At 37.1% G+C, this 23,050-nt stretch overlaps 1 protein-coding gene and 1 long non-coding RNA gene across 4 annotated transcripts in view; one reads left to right on the forward strand and one right to left on the reverse strand.

Moving 5' to 3' along the window:
* The first annotated feature begins 618 nt into the window (after positions 1-618).
* LOC129366455 (uncharacterized) lies at positions 619-20,523 on the forward strand. Its single transcript, XR_008606621.1, has 3 exons — positions 619-844; positions 4,502-4,648; positions 20,417-20,523. It is a non-coding gene; the product is annotated as an uncharacterized LOC129366455 (long non-coding RNA).
* LOC129366452 (rab GTPase-activating protein 1) overlaps positions 6,386-23,050 on the reverse strand; it is a 63,206-nt gene continuing 46,541 nt past the window's right edge. For all 3 annotated transcript variants that reach the window (XM_055040303.1, XM_055040302.1, XM_055040301.1), the window contains 7 exons: positions 21,553-21,645; positions 20,829-20,939; positions 20,469-20,573; positions 19,538-19,621; positions 14,178-14,249; positions 11,624-11,824; positions 6,386-9,616 (listed from right to left, as the gene is read on the reverse strand). In XM_055040303.1, the coding sequence (XP_054896278.1) occupies positions 9,494-9,616; positions 11,624-11,824; positions 14,178-14,249; positions 19,538-19,621; positions 20,469-20,573; positions 20,829-20,939; positions 21,553-21,645 (789 nt within the window). In that variant the 3' untranslated portion in view covers positions 6,386-9,493. The remainder of the gene's footprint in view (positions 9,617-11,623; positions 11,825-14,177; positions 14,250-19,537; positions 19,622-20,468; positions 20,574-20,828; positions 20,940-21,552; positions 21,646-23,050) is intronic.

A 23,050-nucleotide genomic window follows, 5' to 3' on the forward strand; every position in this document is an offset into this window, starting at 1 on the left:
TTGGGTCAAATGGGGCAAACTTGTGGGAGGATTATCTATTTAAAGGTGTCAAGTCATGCCTCAAGTGTTGCTTCTTATTGTCTGCTTGTCTCTTAGGAGCTGCAAAATGTGTGATTCAAGCTGTGGATAAAAAATGAGCAGAACTCCGACTTCTGGAAGGGCTTGGAGAAATATGATCATTCCAAAAAAATACATTCTAAAGCAGACAATAGATTTTTCTCACAACCTGACTGTAGCTTCTTCATGCTCAGGTTACATTCACTAATCTTCCAGTTATGCACACTAATGTGGGAAGCTAATCAGACACCGTATACTGGAGGCATCTGCTCCTCTCTGCAGCGTCCCAGGCTGCAGGGCTATAAATGACCGTGGACTGCTGACAACTTTTTTAGAGATGGCCTGGATTGAGTTTCAGCCAGAGACAAGAAACCCTGGGAAGGTCTTAAATCATATCGCAAAGACACAACTCGCCCCAGCCCCAACACCGGACATCAGATCTTGTTTACATCTTTTAACAAGGCTCACGAACGGATAAAGATGAACTAATATCCAAAAATATAGCAGCGAGCAAGCACGGGGAATTTGTTTCAACTCCAGAAAGGATCATTTATCTATTGGTTGTATAACTGAAGGTTTTTATTGTCACATTTAAACTCCATAAGTTAAATAGGATATACAATGGATGTTCCTTCACACCTGCACCTAATTTCCTAATGCTACACCTGCTGATGTCTCTCTTTCCAAACCAAGTTTCCGAAAATTGTTTTGATGCTCCTTGTTTTCTTTTCTGTGTGCGCGCTGGTAAAGGCAAGTAAAATTCAAGCACTTTTCAAACATTTTCAAGGTACGTTTGCAAACTTTTCCAGCACCAATTTTGTTACCTTTTTGTGGTAGTATTCTACATTTTACAGCAGGAAAAAGGTCAATTAAAATGTAGCAAAATGTTTTGTATTGCGATGTCCATTATCTGATTGGACCAAGAATAAAACTAAATTTAACAAATCCTCCAATTTCTATAACTTTAACATATGAAATACAAGCTAGACTTCATTTCAATTATACAGATCAATAAATGACCTTCCTGATAAAATTAAATGCTTGAACACAATAAAAATAATCTCTAAAAACTTGCTTAGTTTTATTGCATTTAGCAAATAACAATATTGGCAATTTTAGTTTCCCTAAAGCAAGAGAAGTCTCGTCTGCTTTGACTGCAGACAGTGAAAAAATTGTGGAAGTTTGTTTTTATTTTACTAGGTGAGTGAAGACATCTGGTTTCAACTGTAACAAACGTTACATCGCACTTTGACAAAACTGTGCAGTTTGAATATCAAGCACTTTCCAATCCTTGAAAATTCACACATTTTTATGGATTTCAATTCCCTGTATGAAACCTGTTAGTTGTATATGAGCTCATTCCCACTAAATCCAGTCTTAAAAGCTCAGCCTTCTTTCTATTTGCTGCTCAACATTTAGATTCACATTAAATGTACAAGCTTCAGGGTTTAAAGTGTGAATAACATCTGTCTCCAATCTGCACTTTGTTTCCGGGGATGGCAGAGATTTGAAGGGTCAGAATCTTGTCAAAACCAATCAAAGGTTAATTCAAGGATGTATTATTTCTCCTAGACAAACACACACAGGCTCGGTTGTTATTTGCAGTGATTGTGAGAAAGTAATTGGCCGCAGCAAACGGCTGTGAAATTGCAACGTAACTGTGTCTGTTTCCTGAACAGAATGCTCTGTTTGGTTCATACTTGGAAATGAGAGAGGAGAGGCGAGTCTAATGAGGCTGAACACTGTAATCCTTTGAACATTACAGACGTCAGAGCTGAAGAAATAAAGAAGATTAAACCATGTCTAACACACTCATATCTATGGAATATCAGCTTGTAACTAGACAACTTTCCGAAACCTTTTATAAAACATTTTATCTTCTTGTACTACAAAGAAATACTTTTTTTTTTCTCATTCCAACATCTCAGATTTTTAATTTTTTTTTTCATTTTTAAATTGACTCAATTTATTTGACACTTTTCTGTCTACCTTGATCACTTTAAAAACTTTCCTCTTGTAAATTTATATTTACAGATTAGTTGGCAATATCAACAAGTGTCAACGGAGGGCAAGCACTGGGAATTTGCTTGCCAGAATAGAAACAGATTCTCTTTCTATTTATCTAAAGTCGCCTTATTTTAAAAAACACAGGCTTTTTACAGGATTATCAAGTGAAATCAGGTGTGTTGGAGCAGGTAACCATCATCACCATACATAAATAAATAAGTAAATATACTTCTGACTTCCTTAGTGTGTTGTAGATTGACACATTATGTTGCACATGCTTTCTGCTTTCACTTAAATTTGTTTGTCAGAAGACTGAGGACATTTTTTATGAGGTGTATCTCTTCCTGTAGATCATTTCTAGACAATATAATGCCAGTGAGTTTAGAAACATTTCACCAATAAGATGGAATGAGTAGTTTTTCCGACATTTCATGGAAATATCCAGAAAGTCACATATATGAAAACTGAGAAAGAAGTTGGCAATAACAAGACGAAAGTCTGAGGTCTTAACTTACACGTGTCACATCAGCGATGAGAATTTGGACAAACAAAGCATTAGGTTGAACACGGCATTATCGTGAAATAGTGAAATAGTGACAACCGGTGAAGGCCTTTCATTAAACTGCTAAGAGTTATCAACATTAGAATCATTAATTTTTGAATCGTTAACACTAAATTTTTGTCAGGTTTACTGAGCATAAAGTCAAAATGTTTTCAACACTCTCATCTCCCAGAGCTGCCATCAAGAATCTACAAATCACAGAAACTGCTATAGTCATTCATTACCATTCAGATTCAGTGAGAGAAGATGGCTGTTCTGTAGATGTTCGGTAGAAAACATTTTTGATTTCCTAAGTAATAGGAAATCATTATATTGTTTTTATGATGAAAAAATAGGACTGAAAGATTTAACTATAAAACAAATTTCAGTCCAGCAGAATCATCTGTGAACCACTGCAGCTAAAGCAGCTCCATCCTTTCTGACTTGATATTAACTCAATCATCTGATACCTGTAAGTGTGTTCCCAGCACATTTGTCTGGATATGTTTGAGTTTTCCTTGCCCCAAATCAGAATAATTACAGAAAGCAGATGGATCCTTGCTTTGCATCTGGATAGGCGACAAGCACTGCTGCATGTCGCGGATATTTCCTTCCTTCCTTTGGCGTTCCCAGAAAACTTGGCCACACAATGTTCTGGCTCTTTTCCAAAACAAACAGAAAAGCTTGTTTACCAGTTGCTAATGAAAAAGAAAAATCCCACATGATTACATCAAAACCACTAAAAGAGCAGGTTTTCACATCTTGCAGTCCCATTGCCTTATCCATATTTAATAAATTGGAATAATACTAAAATGTTCTCTAAGTTTAGTTTACTTATTTCAGTAAATTGATTCACTAAGTGAAACATTTCATTCAGGTTAAATTTCAAACCTTTATGATAATTTTGTAGACTACAGCTAAAGAAAACAGAATATCGAACCAATTTTTTAAAAAACTGTTTAATGCAGAAATGTGGGCTTATTGAAAAGCATGCTTAATGCCTGCTGAAAGATTTTTTTTCATCAAAAGATACTTCTAATCTGAGTCTCATTGGGATACTTGTTTATTGAATATGACTGTCCATCTATATTAATGTTGTGGTGAAGACGGTGGGTTGCAGGCAGACGCCAGAGATTAAATGTTACCACAAGCTCAGGTCACAAGAAGACAAATTGTGAGAAATGAGAATAAATTTGGCAGGAAATAAGTAAAAACAATATGAAGAAAAGGTCTTAAACATGTATAACCCTGCAAAAACACAAATCTTGCCAAATGCAAAGTATTTTTGGTGTAGTTTCTAGTACAAATTCCTGACTACACTTGAAGAAAGACTAATTTATGAGAAATTTGCATTTCCTGTGAAATTTGTCGAAAATGTCAATTCCAAAAGACACAGCTGTGATGTCCTGAACGAGCAGAACATGGTCAACGATGAAATGTATGCAGAAGTAGTTAAGCGGCAAAAAGTATGCGGAAAAAAGTGGAGGAGTTCAATTAAGAACTTTTCAGAAAGATGTAGTAGGTGGCTTTATGTCAATATTTTATTAAAGTTGATGAAAAAGTGCTGGTTCATTTGAAACATGGGAAAACGTCTTATAAGTGACAAAAATGGGTCGGGGGCACTAATCAACAATGAAGAATTATTTACTTAAAATAAATCGCTGAAATGTTTCTTACAAGTTCAATTTTTTTTTTCCAAGTGTGTTAAAATATTTGCACTAAAAAGTAGACCTTGGTAAGATTTTGTGTTTTTCCTTTTGTTTTCTACTAAGTCCTGTAGAGTTTCATATTTTCCCCTCATCCAAACAGACATCCCTGCTGACTGACCCAAGCAGCATCACACGACCTTCTCCTCCAATATTTCACCTTTGCATTGTGTGTTGTTGCTGCCTTCAGGTCGTATTTATAGCTCCGAAACGCACCGGGGCAGAGAGAGGAGGGGGAGAGTGTGACAAGTTGCCTAATGCTGACGCTCATTACCTTCGGCTCCTGCTGGTGGTGGCAGACGAAGAGCCAGAGTCCCAACAGCCGTCATCACTGGAGGTGAGATTTTTATGGGCCTCGTATTCCATGTTTAAAACTCCTGCTGTGTGTAAGAATCCCACCACAACCGGCACGTTTTTTTTTTTTTCTTTAAATCTACTAGGAACCAAGCAGAAAATAGCTCACCCTGACACGGATAACAACACAGCCATATGCTATGAGGCACGTTCTCTCAGGGGGGAGATGAGCAGGAGAACAAGAGCCAAATTGAGAACAAGATTTACATCCAGGTCTAGTGTCTGACAGATCGGGGCTGTTTTCACAAGACATAATTAGATTTATTTTCACATTTAGATTTCTGGAGTATTTCAGAGAGGTGACTGAGAATTCCCATTATGAGACCAGAACTGGGCTCTTTTCTTTTTTCCTTCAGTGTCTCCTATTGGTGAGGAACAGGATGACTGTCTTTCACTGATGCTACCTGAACTCATATTATACATAAAACATTTTAATGCTAAATAGCATCGCAGTATTCTCATCTCATTAAAAGTAACTCAGGTAATGCTTAGATCCTTTTAGGGAAAATAGGTTTAGCTAATCACCAATCAGCAAGGGGTTTATATATAAAAAAAGAGTACATTTTGACATGTGATGACACTTAAGTGTATGTAGGGTTTAAAAAAAAAAGAACAGAAACAAGATTCAAATCTGCCTGCTTGTTGTAGTTCACCCAAATTAATGACTTCACAAAAGCAAAAAGACGAGTTTTTTTCCGAGCAAAACGAACTCCGGTGGGTTATGTAGAGAACAGAAATGATAAACATCAAACCTAAAACCAAATCGGTACATCCTGTATCCAATTACAGTGACCATGCGCTCGCATTAACGTTGCAGCACAGTTTCGACGCCAATGGCTACTACAGGAAGTTAGAAAAGTAGCAATTAGGACTTCTGTTTCCATGGTTGTGGGATTTCATCATCCACTTATATTCATGCATGAGGGAAACCAAAAATGTTTGATGGTTTTAAACTTTGGACATTGCTTGCATCCTTGGGTGATAACACAGTTAAAATCATAAGTGCTATGCTTCAAACATATTTATTTAAAGTAAAATAACCCATCAAATAACCCAACCTGTAACATTCACCATGAGTCCCAAATTTATTTGAGAATGTTTTTGAAGAATTTTGCTCCACTGAAGCTAATAAAAATGATTTTTTAAATATTCTTCCTGTTGAAATCTAGGAAGTATAGGTTGTAGCTGTTTGTAGGCTCATCCTGATATGATGCTTTGAGCCAGAAAAAAATGTTCTTGCATGTTAAAGATGCCAAATTACTTGCTTGAGTTTTATTCAATCAGTATTTCTGCTGCTTTGCCATGTTTGGCTACTTGAAATGCTTTCTCTATCCATACCCATCACACCTGAATCATATACATCTTAAATAAATGACACATCTGCAACATATTTGTTAATTTCAATAGACAATTGGGTCAACTGGTAGGTTTAAATCTTAACTCTATGAATTACATGCATTTATGGAGCCGGTCAGAAGTTTACAGACATGGATTGACCCTTATGAATCTATTTCAACATGTTTTTTTTTTGTTTTTTTTTTCCCAAGTAGAATGATTATACTACAAACAACATTTTGAACATCAAGAATTGGGTGCAAAAGTTTGAATTTAATTTTCTAAATGTCCTTTCATTACAGGCTCATTTTGGTTAGCTGGACCTTTTTCTCTCAACCTTGTGTCCATAAAGAAATATGTGTGTGTGTAAAGAATGAGTCACGTATCCTTGTGTTCATATCTTTATATTTAAATTCATGGAGTATACACAATGCAGTCTATTCTATTACAATTTCCACACGCTGATAATGTTGGTTGACGGAGCTATGTTTTGGCATGTAGTTATCCAAACAGCAGTGCGACTGAGAAGCTTGGAGCAAAAAGGGCAAAATTACAAAAAAAGAACAAAAAACATACAGAAATACAATAAAACCTTTGTAGATTCAACTGTATCACAGCAGCAGGTAGGTGAGTACAGGTAGGCAACATTAGTTATAGTTAGAGTAGAAAAACCATAAAGAAAAAAATTCAATAGTGATGCTTTTAACGTTTATTTACAGCCCAGTGCCTTAAGGTGAATGCTCCTCTACATCTTTTCTTCTTCTACTCCTAATATCACAACCGGATTCCAGCTGAACAGACTTCACTTTTCAAGTTAAGACGCAGGTTACAGAAATGGTTCGTTCCATTCAGGTGAAGAAAAACGTTCAGTCTCAGCAGGATTTGAAACCGGATTATCATTGAGCCTCTGCTCCTCCGTCAGCGAAGTATTAAATCACACACAGAGGCTTCTCCCAGCCCCTTATGCCCTGTGGACAAATATAGAGCTTTTTGACCTGAACTCTGGCCTCTCCTGACACGGCTCTGCTGCCCTGCACCTGGTGGTGCGATTCCCCTCACACTGCGGCGACACCTCTGCTTGCTGACAGGTCTCTCACATTCACAGCAGTCTGTGGTCAGAGTAACGTCTCCAGAGCTTCAATATTTTTAGCAACTTGTAACATTCACCGTGAGTCCCAAATTTATTTGAGCATATTTTTGAAGAATTTTGCTCCACTGAAGCTAATAAAAATGATTTTTTAAATATTCTTCCTGTTGAAATCTAGGAAGAATAGGTTGTAGCTGTTTGTGGGCTCATCCTGATATGACGCTTTGAACCAGAAAAAAATTTTCTTGCATGTTAAAGATGCCAAATTACTTGCTTGAGTTTTATTCAATCAGTATTTCTGCTGCTTTGCCATGTTTGGCTACTTGAAATGCTTTCTCTATCCATACCCATCACACCTGAATCATATACATCTTAAATAAATGACACATCTGCAACATATTTGTTAATTTCAATAGACAATTGGGTCAACTGGTGGGTTTAAATCTTAACTCTATGAATTACATGCATTTATGGAGCCGATCAGAAGTTTACAGACATGGATTGACCCTTATGAATCTATTTCAACATGTTTTTTTTTTGTTATATTTTCCCAAGTAGAATGATTATACTACAAACAACATTTTGAACATCAAGAATTGGGTGCAAAAGTTTGAATTTAATTTTCTAAATGTCCTTTATCTTTTAGAGAGACAACCACCTCAGAATAATTATGGATTGTTTGTTAGTTTGATCGATCTTCTTGGCTCAGTAGAGCTTAGGAAAAAAGGTTCTTTGAAGCAAGACAAAGATTGAGCTATTTAACCAAAGTTACAGGGAGAGTTTTCTTTTAAACCTGAAGACTCTCCATTAAATGTCAAATACGGTAATGGCAGCATTGATGCTAAATCTCTTCTACAACTTGTGAACTGGAAATTTTGGACTACTTCCAAACAGTAGTTTGGAACAATTATACCAAACACAAAAACTAATTTTAGAACGGAGCGCCAGGTGACAGAAAAACCCACCGATTTAAAGAAACTATATCAACTTTGCCAAGAAGAGTTGCAAAATGCTCAGAATGATGCCAAAAATTGTATTGGTTTTCTATAAAAACATGTTGGGACATTAACGCTATTATTGGGGGTGTGTATATACATGCATTTAAACATGCATGTATAATTTTGATCCTATGTTAATTAGACAAACTCCATATTTCAAAATTGTGCACCCACTTCTTGTTTTAAAGTTATTACTCCACCAAAAAAACTAAACTTGGTTCTAATGCATCATTAAAAACCCAAAATCTGTTCAAAATGAATCAGCAAATGTAACATTCTGTTAACTTCTATGTAAAGTATTTAACAGGGCCATCGCAGCCAACACAAAAAAATCTGATCACTCTATGATGGACAGAATGAAATGGAATTGATGGTGAGTTTAAAGGCCGTGGGAATTATAAATTTGTCCATTCTGACTATTGGAATTTTAATTACTCAAACTCAGCAGACCATTTGAGTAATAAAAGGTATTACTTGTTTGATTTAGAGCTTTTTTTTTCAGGGTTTCTTCATAGTGGAAGATCCAAACCAAACAAAAACAAGTGTGTATTTTAATTCAAGGAGATTCAAGCTGCAGTCGCTTCTCACAACACATTTTAGTTTCCATAAATTACATATTTATAACCACCTGTTATCAACCTTTAGATCAAGGCCTTGTCAGCAAACTTCTCTTCACCAGTTTTTCTGTACACATTTGAACATTAAAAGACACGAGACAACCTGACATGCATGCACATACTCAGAACTTTAGTGCTTTTCTTTCCGTAATCCTTCCACAAACACTCAAACAGTTCACACACACACACCTAATTATTCATGCTTTCAAATCTTTTTTTTCTCCCCAGTCTCACAGTCATAAACAAATACACATTACAGTCAGACGCTCCATTAGCACATATGCCAAAAGAAAGAACTGTTCAACAAAAATTTGAAAAAGCTTAGTCCTGGAAAGGCGTCTATAAGCACTCGTACCTTAAACAAACCAAAATTTAAAAAAAGAAAATATACAGAGACTTGTTTTGTGCCAGTAGTTTAGAAGAAAGGGAGAGCAAAGATACAGTTCTGATGTCTGTGCTTCCCCCACTGTGGAGTTTTTCCGTTTCAGCAGTAATGAAGGATCTCTGCTCCTGTGACTGATGGAAGCGCGTGGTCTCTGTCGGTTATCGCTGCACTGCTTGCATGGATGTTAAAAGGTTTCTATTGGGAGAGTTACTTCAGAAAATAATAAGAACATCTTTGATATGAGGAAACAAGTAACACAGTCAGTCACAGAGGAGATCCTCTGCTCTGTAACGGTTAATGTTAACGTTATGGCTGTGTGCGTTACGTTTTTGGGGGAGGAGGAGTCTGAGTCACACCGAGCTCCAGACGTGGTCTTGTTAAAACGGACGGATGGCGGGTCTTTAGGTTAAGTGGTCTCTTTGCCCTGGGTGCCAGTGACCGTCTTGATGGAGCTGAGCGTTCGGTTGAACCAGGTCTTTTTGGCCGCCTGAACCTCGTTGAGAGCCAGACCCAAGTGGTGTTCCAGGTCCTGTTCAGAAAGGAAAAATATACATAACGCTACAAAGTGCTTCTTTGCTAAAACAGCACTGTGAAAATACAAACTCTAAGAAAGTATTTTTTGGTCTAGGAAACATCTTAGTATCCTTGAAATAAAACAAAACTAACTTATAAGTAACTTTTAAGCAAGAAATAGGAACTTGTTTTGAGTAAATAATTCCTTAATATTGCCATTTATATTAAGACTACATTTTTAAAGCTTGTCTTGGAAGGTTCAACAAAGGATGTTGGCAGCAGAATTATGAACAGATTGAAGTTTATAGGAGATTTTTTGTCAAACCACATAAAAAAAATGATTGCAGTTATAGAGACCAGATGTAATAGCCCTGGATTTGCATTTGCTTTGAAATGATAAGTGGGATGTAAAGTATTTGGAACTAACCCGCTATGACATAAAAATCACAGATGGCTAAATCGTGCAGCTATCATTTCTGTTTATGCAACACAGCCATGCCACATTTTCCAGTTAAGAGTTTGTAAGAAATCTTTTCCGACTGAGAACTTGAAAATCTCGACTTCCAAATTCAGATGAAATGCATTCCAAATGACAGAAACCGTGGCTTTATTGATGCTGAACAGTAAATCAATAATAATATGTCACGACTGACATGTGATCAATATCAATAGATCATACATCTAGAATATGCCATACCAAGAATATTGACTGAACTCTGATCCAGAACAGCACAGCATTCTGGGGCATCCCAGTGAAGTAAAGAGTTCAGCTGCTCTATATATAATTAACAAGGTGGATGGCATCAACCACTCTTTGGTTACCTAGCAAAAATTACCTAGTAACTTGTGCATAAACAGTCAAAGGTTTTGCCAGAGCTGCTTAAAAATAAATGACAGCATGAGTGAAAACAGTGGATAAAAATGGAAAGGTCAAGCCGTTAGTTAAGCAGGTATAAAAAAAATAAAAAATATCAATAATTATAAATACTGACTGATATGAAAAGCTTAAATCATGATACACTTATCGTTCAGGCCTGGTTTTAGGTTTAGAGCTGCTGTCCTGCAGGATTTAGTTTTATTTAGAGGCATCAGGGTGATAGAGACAATACAACTTCCAGCCACAACTTTTATTTGTAAAAAAAAGAAAAGAAAACCGTGTATCATTTTTATTCCTCCTCATGTCGATCTTCCACATAAGATCCCAACAAATACTGAAAATCTTCCCTTTTAAAGTGATGCGCTTCTAGTCTTCCAGTATTTTTCCTCAGACCTAACATCTTTTAAAACCCAGTTTCAAACTGATTGAGTAAAAGTTAAACCGTTTGTGCCCTAAAATCAAGAACGCATCAAATAATCATTTAACGCTGATTCATGTACAAAGCTTCACGCTATAACCATTTTGCAGCCTCTAAAGCTCCTTCAGATGCTGCTGATCACATGATTGTCTTCATTTCCTTAAATCAAATCCACATTTTCTTCTTCCTTCAATCATATCAGTTTAATATAAAACTCTCCTTGATTTAATAATCCCCTCTGCACCAGGCTGATAAAGGCACACAGAACGGGATCATCGCCTTTTAATTGATTGCTACGCAGTTGACACACAGAGGCAGATAAAGGCAGGTAGCTCAGATATAAGGAAATGAATATGCAGTAACAACCCTGATATAAGAGGTAATTAAACACCATCCACACGTCAAAGCCAGCTGTAACCTCCTAATAGGATCATCTTGAACATCTTATTAAAAGCTGTCAAAACGTGTCTTGCTCCCAGAAAGACAGCTACCGTCCAAACTATGACACATCTGTTTAAATGCTTTCTTCAATGGCAATTAGAAGAGTTGTGCTGGTGGGATTCGGAGCTGCAGATATAATTTAAGCTGGTGCTACCAAACTCCTCCAACTTGTTTGGAGATGGTGTAAGAAAATGACACAAATACCACCAGTAAGTCTTTTTTATTGCTCTGTGACCACATGTGTGCAGCCAGTCATACTTGGGCCCACGCTGTGAGTGTTGCCGTACCTGGATTTTGCACTCGGCCTCCACCAACTGCAGCTTGGTCTGGGCCAGCTCCAGCTCCATCTCCCTCAGCTGGTTCTTCAGACCCTCTTTCTCCTCGTCGGTCTCCTCCGTCCCGTCGGCGGGCGCCGTGGTCGCCGCAGCTCGCACACGACCCTCTTTGTTGAAAAGACTGCTGCACTTCTCACAGCCTTCAACCTTGGACTGTGGGGGGATTTTAGAGATCAGAGAGAAATAAAATAAAACTGGGCAAGAGGGTGGAAATAACTCCAGCTATTTTCAATTTCTGTGTTTACATTCAAATGCAGAGCTCAACATAAGTGTGTGCCACAACATTTGCATCTCTTAGCGAAGTGAGTCCTTCAGAAATGAGAATTTCACTACGACATTGCAGCTTTAAACTTGGTTTGATATGATTAAAATGCAGAGTAATTATAGATAAGCCATAATGAAGCTGCAGAGCGTTAGGCTGGAATTGCTCCTCAAGTATCAGTGGCAAGCTTTGTTAGTCTTATTACAAATTCTCATTAATGTACATTTAAATGTTATTAATTTAACTAAATCGCTTAAAACCGCAATTTAGATGTTCCACACATTTTTTAAAGTAAAAAAAACAAAATTAAAGGATGAAAAAAACCCATTTTGTCCTTGGGGATAGCCTTCACAGAGCTTTCTGCCAATATGGCCGTCCTCACAGCTACAGTTTGAGCTAAAGTCAGAGAGCTGTGTGTGCGTGTGTGTGCGTGCGTGCGTGTGTGTGCGTGTGTGCGTGCGTGTGTGTGTGTGTGTCTGCGTGCGTGCGTGTGTGTGTGTCTGCGTGTGTTGTGTGTGCGTGTGTGTGTGTGTGTGTGTGTGTGTGTGTGTGTGTGGGTGTGTGTGTGTGTGTGTGTAAGTGTAAGTAAGTCAGGTGTCTGGCTAAGGCTGCTTGGCCAAATTCCACATTCTTTCCGAAAAAGCTTTGATTTCACTGCCAGGGAACACAAAGCGATGGCAGCACACATCTCCACATACCTGCCAAGTCAAGAGTGAAAGAGAAAAACGCTTGTGTCCCTTTCAGCTTCTTTGGGTTTACTCAGAGGAAGGAGCTTGACACTGTCACTCTTTCAGGGGTGAAGGAGCCAAATAAACTCCAGCAGCCCTGCTCCTGAATTCAAAAATATTTTCTGAGGCAAACATCTGACTGTGTAAATACTTTAAGGCTTCTGGATCTCTAAGGTGGATTGTGCACTGAGCTCAATGAACCTACAGTCTTCTACCGCCATTCAATAAGCAGTTAGCCAAACTTGCGTTTTTGTCATAAATCCACAAATAGACAACCTGGCACAGATGCAACTTCAAATTGAATGTTTAGGCACTTAGAGACTAGTAGTCAGTTTCAAAGACATCATTTGTCCACATTTCTTTTGTTCCATCAATGAAAAAGTGACAGGCGTAAAAAGGGAGAGGAATTAGCCCGAAAGTTGGCAGATCTTTGCACAGTCTGTAGTGTGTTCTTAAAAACTAAAAGAAAACAGATTTCAACTGCTTCAATAAAGAAGCAATGGATATAAAAAAGAATTATAGCTGATCTAAAGTAGATGAATGTTATCTGGGTGTTATATCTAAAAAAAAAAAAAACAGAAAAGACCTGCAAAAGGAGGTGAGGGATGAGTCATCCTTTTAGCTGATGATCTACTTTGTGCTCAGTTTTAGGCAAATAGCTCTTGGGAATCACAAGTTTTTCTTACAAGAGAGGAAGAGCACAGAGTAGAAACAAACAAGGAAAGAAAGGAAGGCAATAAATGATAAAGAAAGGAATGAAGCACTCAAGTAGAACATAAAGGCAATAAAAAAAAACAGGGAAAGAAGAAAGGAACAGAGGCAGGACATATGCAAGGAAGAAAGGTACGACAGATTTAAGAAATGAAAGGAGAAAGTTAATAAGTTAGGAAGGAGGAACACAAAGAAAGGAAAGAAAGAGGGATGGAAGACATGAGTAATGAGAAAGAAAAAAATTAAGAAACAATGGGAAAAGAAAAAGGAGGCACAAACGATGCACTAAAATGGAAGGACATAAAAGAGGAGGGAAAGAAAGAAGAGAAAAGCAAAGAAAGAAAGATCCAATCCAAGACAACTGGGTAGGAGATACAATCTGGAAATACAAATATTTTTCATACTTTTTGGGAAAAAAAGAAAAAGAAAGAAGAAAAAAACAACCAAACAAAAAAACCTAAGTCAACAATTTTCTGGACAGTGTTGAACCCTCACCTTAATAATTTTATTTTGTTTTGTTTACGACGTGAAACTAACAACTATTAGCAAAATGTATGCTTTAGATATTTTTGTTACATCTAGACACACTAGTCAGAATTATGTTGCTTAACAAACATTCCTGTGGAAAAGCCCTGGTTGAAAAACCACGCAGAATATCAGCGGGGGCGGGGGAGGCATCAAAATCCAACAGTGGTCTTAAGAACAGCTGCTTAAGACCACTTATGTATATTTAATTAAAACTCTTAATGCAGAAGAGGACTGAGCAAGAATGTGCTCAATGATGTTGTTTATGTATGTAACTCACTCTGATTTTCTCCAGTTCTCCTCGAGAGGCCGTCTGTTGTTTCTCCAGTCGTTCGCTGAGCTGAGAGCAGATCTATAGGAAACACAAACAGCTCAGTTAAACCGACAGTGTTTGCTCTGGTCAAGCTATTTCTGCTGTCTGAATAAGTTAGCTGAATTTCTCATGTCTTATCTTTAGTGGACCACTGCTTCCTGCAAAACAAGGCACAGAGCTGAAAGGTCTATCCAAACTAAGGCGATGTATTATGATGGTGGACCTTTTTGTTGTAGCAACAACAGAGGATTATCAAGAACTACTTCAGCATGCTATCCTTTCCCACTGATACTGGAGGGAGTATTGTGCTTTCAAAATTCCTGTGCCAAAAAGTTTAAAACAACTATATCATCTGCATGCTTCACAAATCGTTTCTTTGCCTGGTTACAACAACAGTCACTGGGTCACAAAATATAGTGGAAAAAACAGCTGATAGAGACACTGTCCTCAAGAGTTAGTTACCCAGACCTAAAGAACCAAATGAATTCCTTTATAACACATAATGTTCATCTAAAGATTAGAATGAATGAGTAAGCATAAAACACACTTAGGCTAAGAAGTAGCAAACTAGATTCAAGTTACAGTGAAGTGAGTTTTATGTTTCTTGTGAGCCGATTTGTTACTAAACAAAATTTCCAGATGATGACTTCCAGATTATTATTTTGAGTACCATCTGGTGTTTCTCTCTCTTTTTTTATCTCTGTTTGTCTCTTACCAATATAGCCTGTGAAGTCTCTCCTTTGAGCTTTAGGTCACTTTGTTGGGTCAACAGATTCTGGTTTAACAGCAGGTCTGGTCTGCAAGATGTTGACCTGTGAGTTAGCAGGTTGTGCTTTACTTCTGACACTTTATATTAGTCTCTCCATACTCCAGCTTTCTGGAGTTTCTAATCTTTTCTCATTATTTGAACGGTTATTCTCCCTTCAGCTCAAATCTGGGCCATTTTTTGGGGGGGGTTTTCATCCCTGGATGAGGAGCTCAGGCTTGCATCGGGCTTTCCTTTGTACAAAGCTGTTTTTTGGTGCTTTAGATGTTTTCTGTAATTAGTGGATGGGCAGAGAGGGACATGTTGAGGAGAACAAAGTGTTCTGGCAGGATGTAAAGCCGGTGTAGAACGGGGTCCTTGTCAATCTAAAGGCACGGACTGTCGTGGCTGTACCATCTGCGACCAAGCTGTCCAGGATTATTTCGCTCATTTAAATTCTGGATGAACAGGGCAGTATGCTTTATTTTTATCATGTGATGGATATATTTTGTTCCACAGCTGTGTCACACCAACATTAGATTTGTTTTGCTCATCTTACATGTGCAGCTAAACTTATCCTTTATCCAGAACTTTGTTTACCTTTTACCTCGTCTCTTCCATATAATTGATCTCATACATGAAGGAGCTTGAAGCTCCTTTTCATTATGAAGCTTGTACAGCTTTATAGTACAGATACTAAGAGAACACAGTGTTTAGCTAGAATTGGGTTGAATTACAGTATGAACTTTTTTCTGTCAAAATGTAATGCTTTTCCATAGGTAAGAAGGTCAGAAGGATGGAGGGACAAAATGAAAGGCAAGGTGAAAGAATGGATGGAAGAATGCACAGGTGAATGGATGAATTGACGCACAAATAGATTAAGTTTTTAGAAAATGAAAGAAATATATTCTGGAAATACAAATATTTTAATTTTAAGCATGGTTTTCTCTCATTGTTTTATTTTTTCTCTATCTGTCAAGAACTGCTAACACTTCTAGACTTTTAAAAACTGTGTACAAACATTACTTATCTTATGTTTAATGTTATACATGAAGGTTGTAACTACCAGGCTGTGGCCTCATTTCAAAATGATGAGAATGAAATTAAATGTAATGATAACAGAATCCTGGGCACACACAGCAGTACCTGGATTGCCTGACTCCTCTCCCATATAAGAGCCTACAATGAACCACTTGAAGCTGTTTTTAGCTCCACCAATACGATACATTTTTCTGTCCTCTTGTGCTGGAGGGCCAATTAGCACACAAAGCTGTTTTGGCTCCAATCCTAAAAAAAAAACAACAAAAAAAAAAAAAAACCTGGCAACTACAGGCAGTGAACAAGGAAAGTACTATTTGAAGAATAATTTGAGTTAACTGGGTTGGAAAACAATGCAGGTTATTTTAGGAAATTCCTCAACTTGTCAATCCCAACAGACTGAAGCTCGCTGTCTTCCTTCTGCTCTCTCTCCTTCAGCACACTCTTCATTTTCTCTCTCCTCCATCTCTCAACCCCTTTTCCTTCCTGTCATAAAGCAGACTATTTTTGACAAGGCCCCATTTTCACAGTTAGCTCGGCTCAGCACAGCTCTGAGCCGCACACACTTCCTATCTGAGCCTGCTTTCACATACTCCAAACACACAAGCGCCGTCTCTTCTATGACTGCTCTCTGTTGTCAATCTGAGATTGCCGCCATTATTTTTAGACTCAGGTGAAAATAAGGTCTGATTCTGAATTAGTCTTTCTTCTATTTTTGTGTGCCTTCACAAGGTAGGCCAGAAAGATAGACGGTTGCATAAGATCCATGTGCTGATGGCAATAGCACTAGATTTGGACAAGTTTATATTTGAACATTAAATGACGGATCTGAAGAGAAATTCAGGCAGATGAGACTTAAAATATGCTTACATCTGGGTACAGCTGAGGACTGATTATGTCCAAAAATATAGGTGTGTTTTTGCTTCACAAGTGTGATAGATGAACACAACTTGGCTGACGTTACAAAGTATCATGTTTTAAAATATTTATAGGTCTGTTACTGAGAGTTTAAGTCCAGTCTAGATGTCTAACTTTGGTAACTTATAGAAGAAGGCGCTCTTGTCTGTTTTTATTGGCTTGCAGCAAAATGTGATTCTATAATATATATTTTCAGGGAGGCTGAACATAAATATAAGCCCCCTTTTTTTTTTGCCAAACCTTTTCACAATATTATTTGTGGTATATCTGGTGTGTTCTTTGGTCTTTTGCTTCAACAATGTTTTCTAACTAAAATTATGGTGCCTATACAGAGCACCTCTAGCTATTCTGAGACTAAATCACATTAATAGTACACTTAATTTACTGATACGTAAGAATAAAAGGTAATTAGTACAAATGAAGGTCACAATTTTAGATTTAAATTTGTAAATATTTTTCCAACTGCATATTTTTTCTTCCCCTTCTCAATTCTGCCCTACTTTGTTTGTCTATGACCTAAAATTCTGATAAAGAACTGAAGTCAGTGGTTGTAAAATGACAAAAGTGAAAAAGATTATGGGTTTGCATACATTTACAGTCAAGCCAACAACAACCTATTTAAAAAAATTGAATTATACTGAAGGAAAAAGAAAATGTACCCCAAAAGTTACAAGAGCACTAAAGCTAATAAATTATGCTTTAAACTAACAAAAACTATTATAAATGTAGCCAGGATGTTTTTGTTAACGCCACTTGAATGGAGTATGAAAGAAAATCGTAATAATTATGACTCGCTGGCCTGGTTTTAATACAAAAACATGGCAACAAGAAACAAGTGGAGCTTTGTGTTGAAAATCTTTTCTTCTCATTACTGTTGTGCTTCTGAGATTTAACTGAGGTGAAAAAGAGCCAAGCAGTCATACACAGACTTATTGCTATATGAAAACTGCCAAATGCTGGCAGCTTCTGCTCTCTAGATATTTCATTTTGTGCTGGTAAACATTATGAGTTATTCCTCTTGGGTCGCTGTCAATCTTTAGTTGAGTTCAGCTTGAAGCCGTTTGATATTTAAATGCATGTGTTTTTCTGGCTCCTTGGCATGTTGACAAAGCGACACCATATATTAAATCATATTGTAGGACAGTTTGCTGAGAATAATTCAACTATGAATTCTGTTAAATTTGTGATATGGTGCCTGAAGACAACAGAAGCAAGATTCTTATTTGAACCAGAAGTTAAGCAGACGTATAACTTTCAGAACAATAAAATTATTTTTAAATCAATGAGCTGCTGGAAAACTCAAGTCAAAAGAAGAGTATGCATTAGGAATTGCCTTGTAAGAGCTAAGAGCTACATGTTGTAAAGGGCAGTGAAATTTAACATACCAGTGCACAATAATGCCTTTGAAAACTGATGGTGAAAGCAATACTGCCCCCTGAGGCCACATTGGATTATTACATCTATGGGAATTCTTCAGCAAATAAACCAAGATGTTGATTATACTTCTGGTTGGGCTAAATTATATTTCAGGATGTTTGTTGAGTAAATATAGTTAAAAAAGCAAACCATTTTTAAGAGCTGTACTTTTTTTAGATTATTGCAAAAATATGACTTCCCAGAATCGCTTTCTTTTTAGGATGTCCTACTGAGTACCTTATGAAGATTTTTAACACATTCGCAGTTTATCTTAAAAATGTTGAGCACAACACTGAAGCTATATATGTTTGTACAGGTTTCCATTATAAAAAGACATTTATACATTGACAAACATCTGTCACTATGTTTAAATGACTTTAGCTAAGGCTGTTTTCACACCTGACAGTCTGGTAGACTCACTTTGAGGGACCAACATTGTAACATTTGTTCCATTTTCAGCTAGTGCAGTTTGCTTTCTCACAGCACTGATCAAATGAACCAAAGCCTTTCAAAAGCTTGTTCCCCCTCCTTGCCTGTAGTGGCGCTGCACCAAGAACTACTGAAGGAAACAACATGAAAACTTCTGAAGAAGACAGTGAGCACAACTTTCTTCACAAAATCTAAACAGAAACATAATAGAATTAGATTTTGGCAGATTTAGGGTTTTTCTTTTGTCTTTGGCAAAAAGGCCACATATCATTTCTCCTAAGAGTGATCACTTGAGCTGACACGTTTCTTTTTGTTGTATTTACCCAGAATCTCTTAGTATGGTACAGTTCGCTTCCTGCTGTTTGGCTCTGCTTGCATTCCCAATACACAACTGGGCCAGATTCCACTTCAACCCAGCCGAGACCTCGGTTTGCAGGTGGACCAGAGTTTCCATTTTTGATTCGCATCAGAGTTCAGTTGAGCATCAACACCTCTCCAAACGAACCACATTTCCAGAAATCAAACTAAAGTTTGATTAAAGCAAACTAAACAGAACTGGTAGGAATTCTGACATAAATCAAAAATTATTTTATGAACACCAAGTATTCAAAGTACATTTCAAGGAAGCAGGGCGACGGGTTAGTTTCACTTCCCTAATGACTCTTCAAGTCCCCTGTGACAAGAGACACACTCTAGTAATGATGTAAAAAAAAGGGGCTTTTCTACAAATACTGTGACCTTCATTTGTATTCAAAAAATACTTAAGGGTAATAGCTTTTACCTGTTTATATTCTCCAATAATAGAACCGTTCTTCTTTATCTCTGACTCCGATTTATCAAGCTCCCTTCGGCACATTTCTTTCAGCTGAATACAGAAAAAAAACACAAACACAGACATAATTAGGTGGCTATAGAAGGCAAAAATATACAAGACAAACCGATTCAGAGGCCACGGAGAACATACGACTGCCAAAAATTGTAAATAAAATGCAGAAAAGTACTGACATAGTGTAGGATGGTGACAACACTGTGCCCTAAACACAACCTTCACTCTGATACATAAATCATTGAGTGTTACACCTGCAGACTCAACAAGGCACAAGACATTTGGAGGACAGGCACAGAGGGCTGCAGGTCGGACCATTCCTCACTGAGCAAGAGAAAATATACATCAAACAGTGACAGTTTTCATATGAAGTGATCCCCTATAGTAGCATCTATGTTGAATTGACAATTTTTAAAGAAAACCGTGAAGGTGTCACACAGAGAATGAACAATAATTTCAGATCTTGGGTAAAGTCTTTCTTTTTTAATAATGAATGAGGCAAATGATTGAATACATTCTGCAGGAATTAGAAAAATAATATACATAAATGCTGACATGGAAAAATGGACTGACTAATATAAAATATAGTTTTCATTTGCAAGGAAACTGTAATGATTTGTATAACTGAGGTGAACAACCTCAGAATCACTGAACCTGACAGGGATAAACTGTTTGCTTTAAAAATCAATTGATGTTATTTATAGTGCTGATCACAACCCGCAGAGGCTTGACTCTCTCAATAATTTATTCATAAATAACATTTCCCACCATTCACCTTCTCATTTTGACATTAGGAGATAATGCCAGAAGATTTAGTTGTTTTTGTTTTCACAGGTTTTCTCAGACAAAAGCTCAAGGAAGAAAAGCCTTGCAGTTTTGCTCTCACCTGTGCCGACTCTTCCTCCAGCCGTCTCTTCTCATCTTCAGACTCAATCAGCTTCTGTTTGGTGAGCAGTAGCTCTTTATTCAGGGCATCTGCCTTTTCTTCAGCCTGACACGAACATAAACACAATACGAAACAAAAAGAGACCACAAGGTTGAAAAGAGTTGAAAGTTTGGCTTGTCCTACTTTCCGTTTTACATGCTCCATTTTAAAGGTAGGTCAACAAAAACCCTGAGCGTGAATCTGTGCAGGTTTTAAGACAAAAAAAAATAACAGCAAAACTTGTGCTGTGTCTCTGTCACAAATTTATTACCTCTGCTAAATGGAACACATCCCATCACACACATTTTTCTGTTGGCTTACATTGTCCAGATCTTTCCGAAGAGCTATTTTGCTGCTCACTAGTTCATGTGCCAAGTCGTCGTTCTCCTGCTCCAAACGCATGTTGGCCTCTTGCAAACGCCGATTCTCCCGCTGGACACAGGAAGAGAGGGAAAGACAAGAGAAGAAAAAAAGAAGTGAATATGAGGAAAAAAAGATAAATGACAAAAACACCAAGGAGTAGAAAAGTGAAACAGAAGAGAACAGACAGAGAAAGAAAGAGGCATTAGAAAAAGAGGAAGAAAAAGTCAAGAGACAGCAGAACAGGGGAAACAAGTTAATCATAAAGCATGTCATATGAAAGTGTAATATACTGTTCCTGGGTCAGTTTTTTTTTAGAGAACCATAAAGTTTACTGAGGTTAAAACATAGTGAAAGAGGACACTGCACTGTTAAAACATAACTTGTTTGTATATCATTAACAACCGACTGAAAAATGAAAGATGACATAAAGCTAGCAAGAAGAGGCAACTGAGAGGGAAAACTCAAAACCTAAACACAGTAAAACCTTTATGTTTTGTACTTTAGCTGATTCTTCCTCCCTCATTTAATTATTTTTGGGATCGTAGGCCAGACTTACCACGGCTTTGTGTCTGCTTTACACAACAATTTTTATTTTGTAGGTCAAATGTTTTGATATTAAAGGAGACGACACTGACGGTTTATTCCTGGATAAATGGATCATGCCTTCTGTGTGTATTTCTACCTCATATCTCTCAATGGGGGCTTCTTGTTGCTCCTGCTGCTCCCGTATGGTGTGGTACTCCTTCTCAAATTTCTTCAGCTTCTTCTGACTTATCTATATTTTTAAGCAAAAAAGAGAAAGGAAAAACAAACGCTTAGCAACTGAACACATTGAAGAATATTAACTCATCCGGCTAACTTGACGGGAATGAGGAGGAAGTCACTGTGCTTAACTATAAAAAACTGTAGATTTAAGGAAGGAGTTTTGAGTTACTTTTGAAATGAAAAGCAGCTGAAATGCTGGGTAATACGAGACTTACTGGTGGCTTAAAGCAGGGAATTTTTTAATTGTAAGTCGACAATCGGGTGTCTGGAAACTCAAAAACTCAATCATATTAGCGAATAAGTCATAAACGGCTGTCATGTTGAACTAGCAGCACTTCTATCCTTCAGAGAGGAAAAACAGAAGTCAAAGAAACTTTCAGTTTCTGTAGGTATTTAAAAGCAAGAACTCAAATGTTCTGGGATATAATGAACGTTTTTTCTATTTACGTATTTCACCTTGCATCTTATTTTATGTTTGTGCTACATGCCTCCTTTAATATATTTAATTTCCCACTAATTTTCCACTTTTAAAAATTAAAAACCAACCTTAAGTTCAGAAATTAGTAAACACTGCATTTTATAATACAATTCACTTTCAATCTCAAGTTTGAAGTATGTAAAAACATTTTTAAAAAATAGATATTTTAGTGTGTCAAGCTTTTTTATTATTAATAAACTTTATGAATGTAGTGGATGTTTCCTACAGAAGTGTTTGAGGACAGAGCATTGAGAAAACAGCGTGATAAATACTAAAACATAATTTAATGAAGCCTTGAGGCAGATAATTTGCCTCGAGAAATTTTAAGAATCAAAATCCTTGAATCATTCAACGACTCGTTACAGTCCTAGTTTAGTTACAATGACGATGAAACAAAGATCCCTGTTAATTTTGAGTACCGATAATTATTTTCATAAACTTGCCAACAGATGCAGTCTCCCTGAACTTAACAGAAACTAAAAACACAAAAAGCTATGCACATGTAAATATTCAGCACAAGTTAGATGCAGCAAGTCTTGGCTCATGATGTCAAGGAAAAGTTAACTGGAGCTTAAACTTTGAAACAAATGAAGTAAGACTGAAAATGTGGAATGTTATTTATAGGAAAGTGCTCCAATAGCACCTGAGGTTACTGTTAAACAGCAGTGTGTGCTGATAATGAGCTCTCAGAAGACAAGCAAAAGCTGAATCAACAGAAAGACTGCGGAAACAAAGGAACAGCATGCTGCAGAAAGAGGGTGAAAAAGTTCATACCTAAGGCGGTATTGTTTCATTTTGGTTGATAAAACATGTGTTACAATAGTTTTGTCCAAAATTAAAGCAGAAAATCTGATCAGGGTTTTGTGTTTTGTCACTTTATCAAATATCTTACTAAAAACAACATTGCATTACATACACAGTGTAGCTTGAAGCAGAT

Source organism: Poeciliopsis prolifica, unplaced genomic scaffold, assembly GCF_027474105.1.
Source record: "Poeciliopsis prolifica strain line A6 unplaced genomic scaffold, Auburn_PproV2 SCAFFOLD015, whole genome shotgun sequence".
Classification (NCBI taxonomy): Eukaryota; Metazoa; Chordata; class Actinopteri; order Cyprinodontiformes; family Poeciliidae; genus Poeciliopsis; species Poeciliopsis prolifica.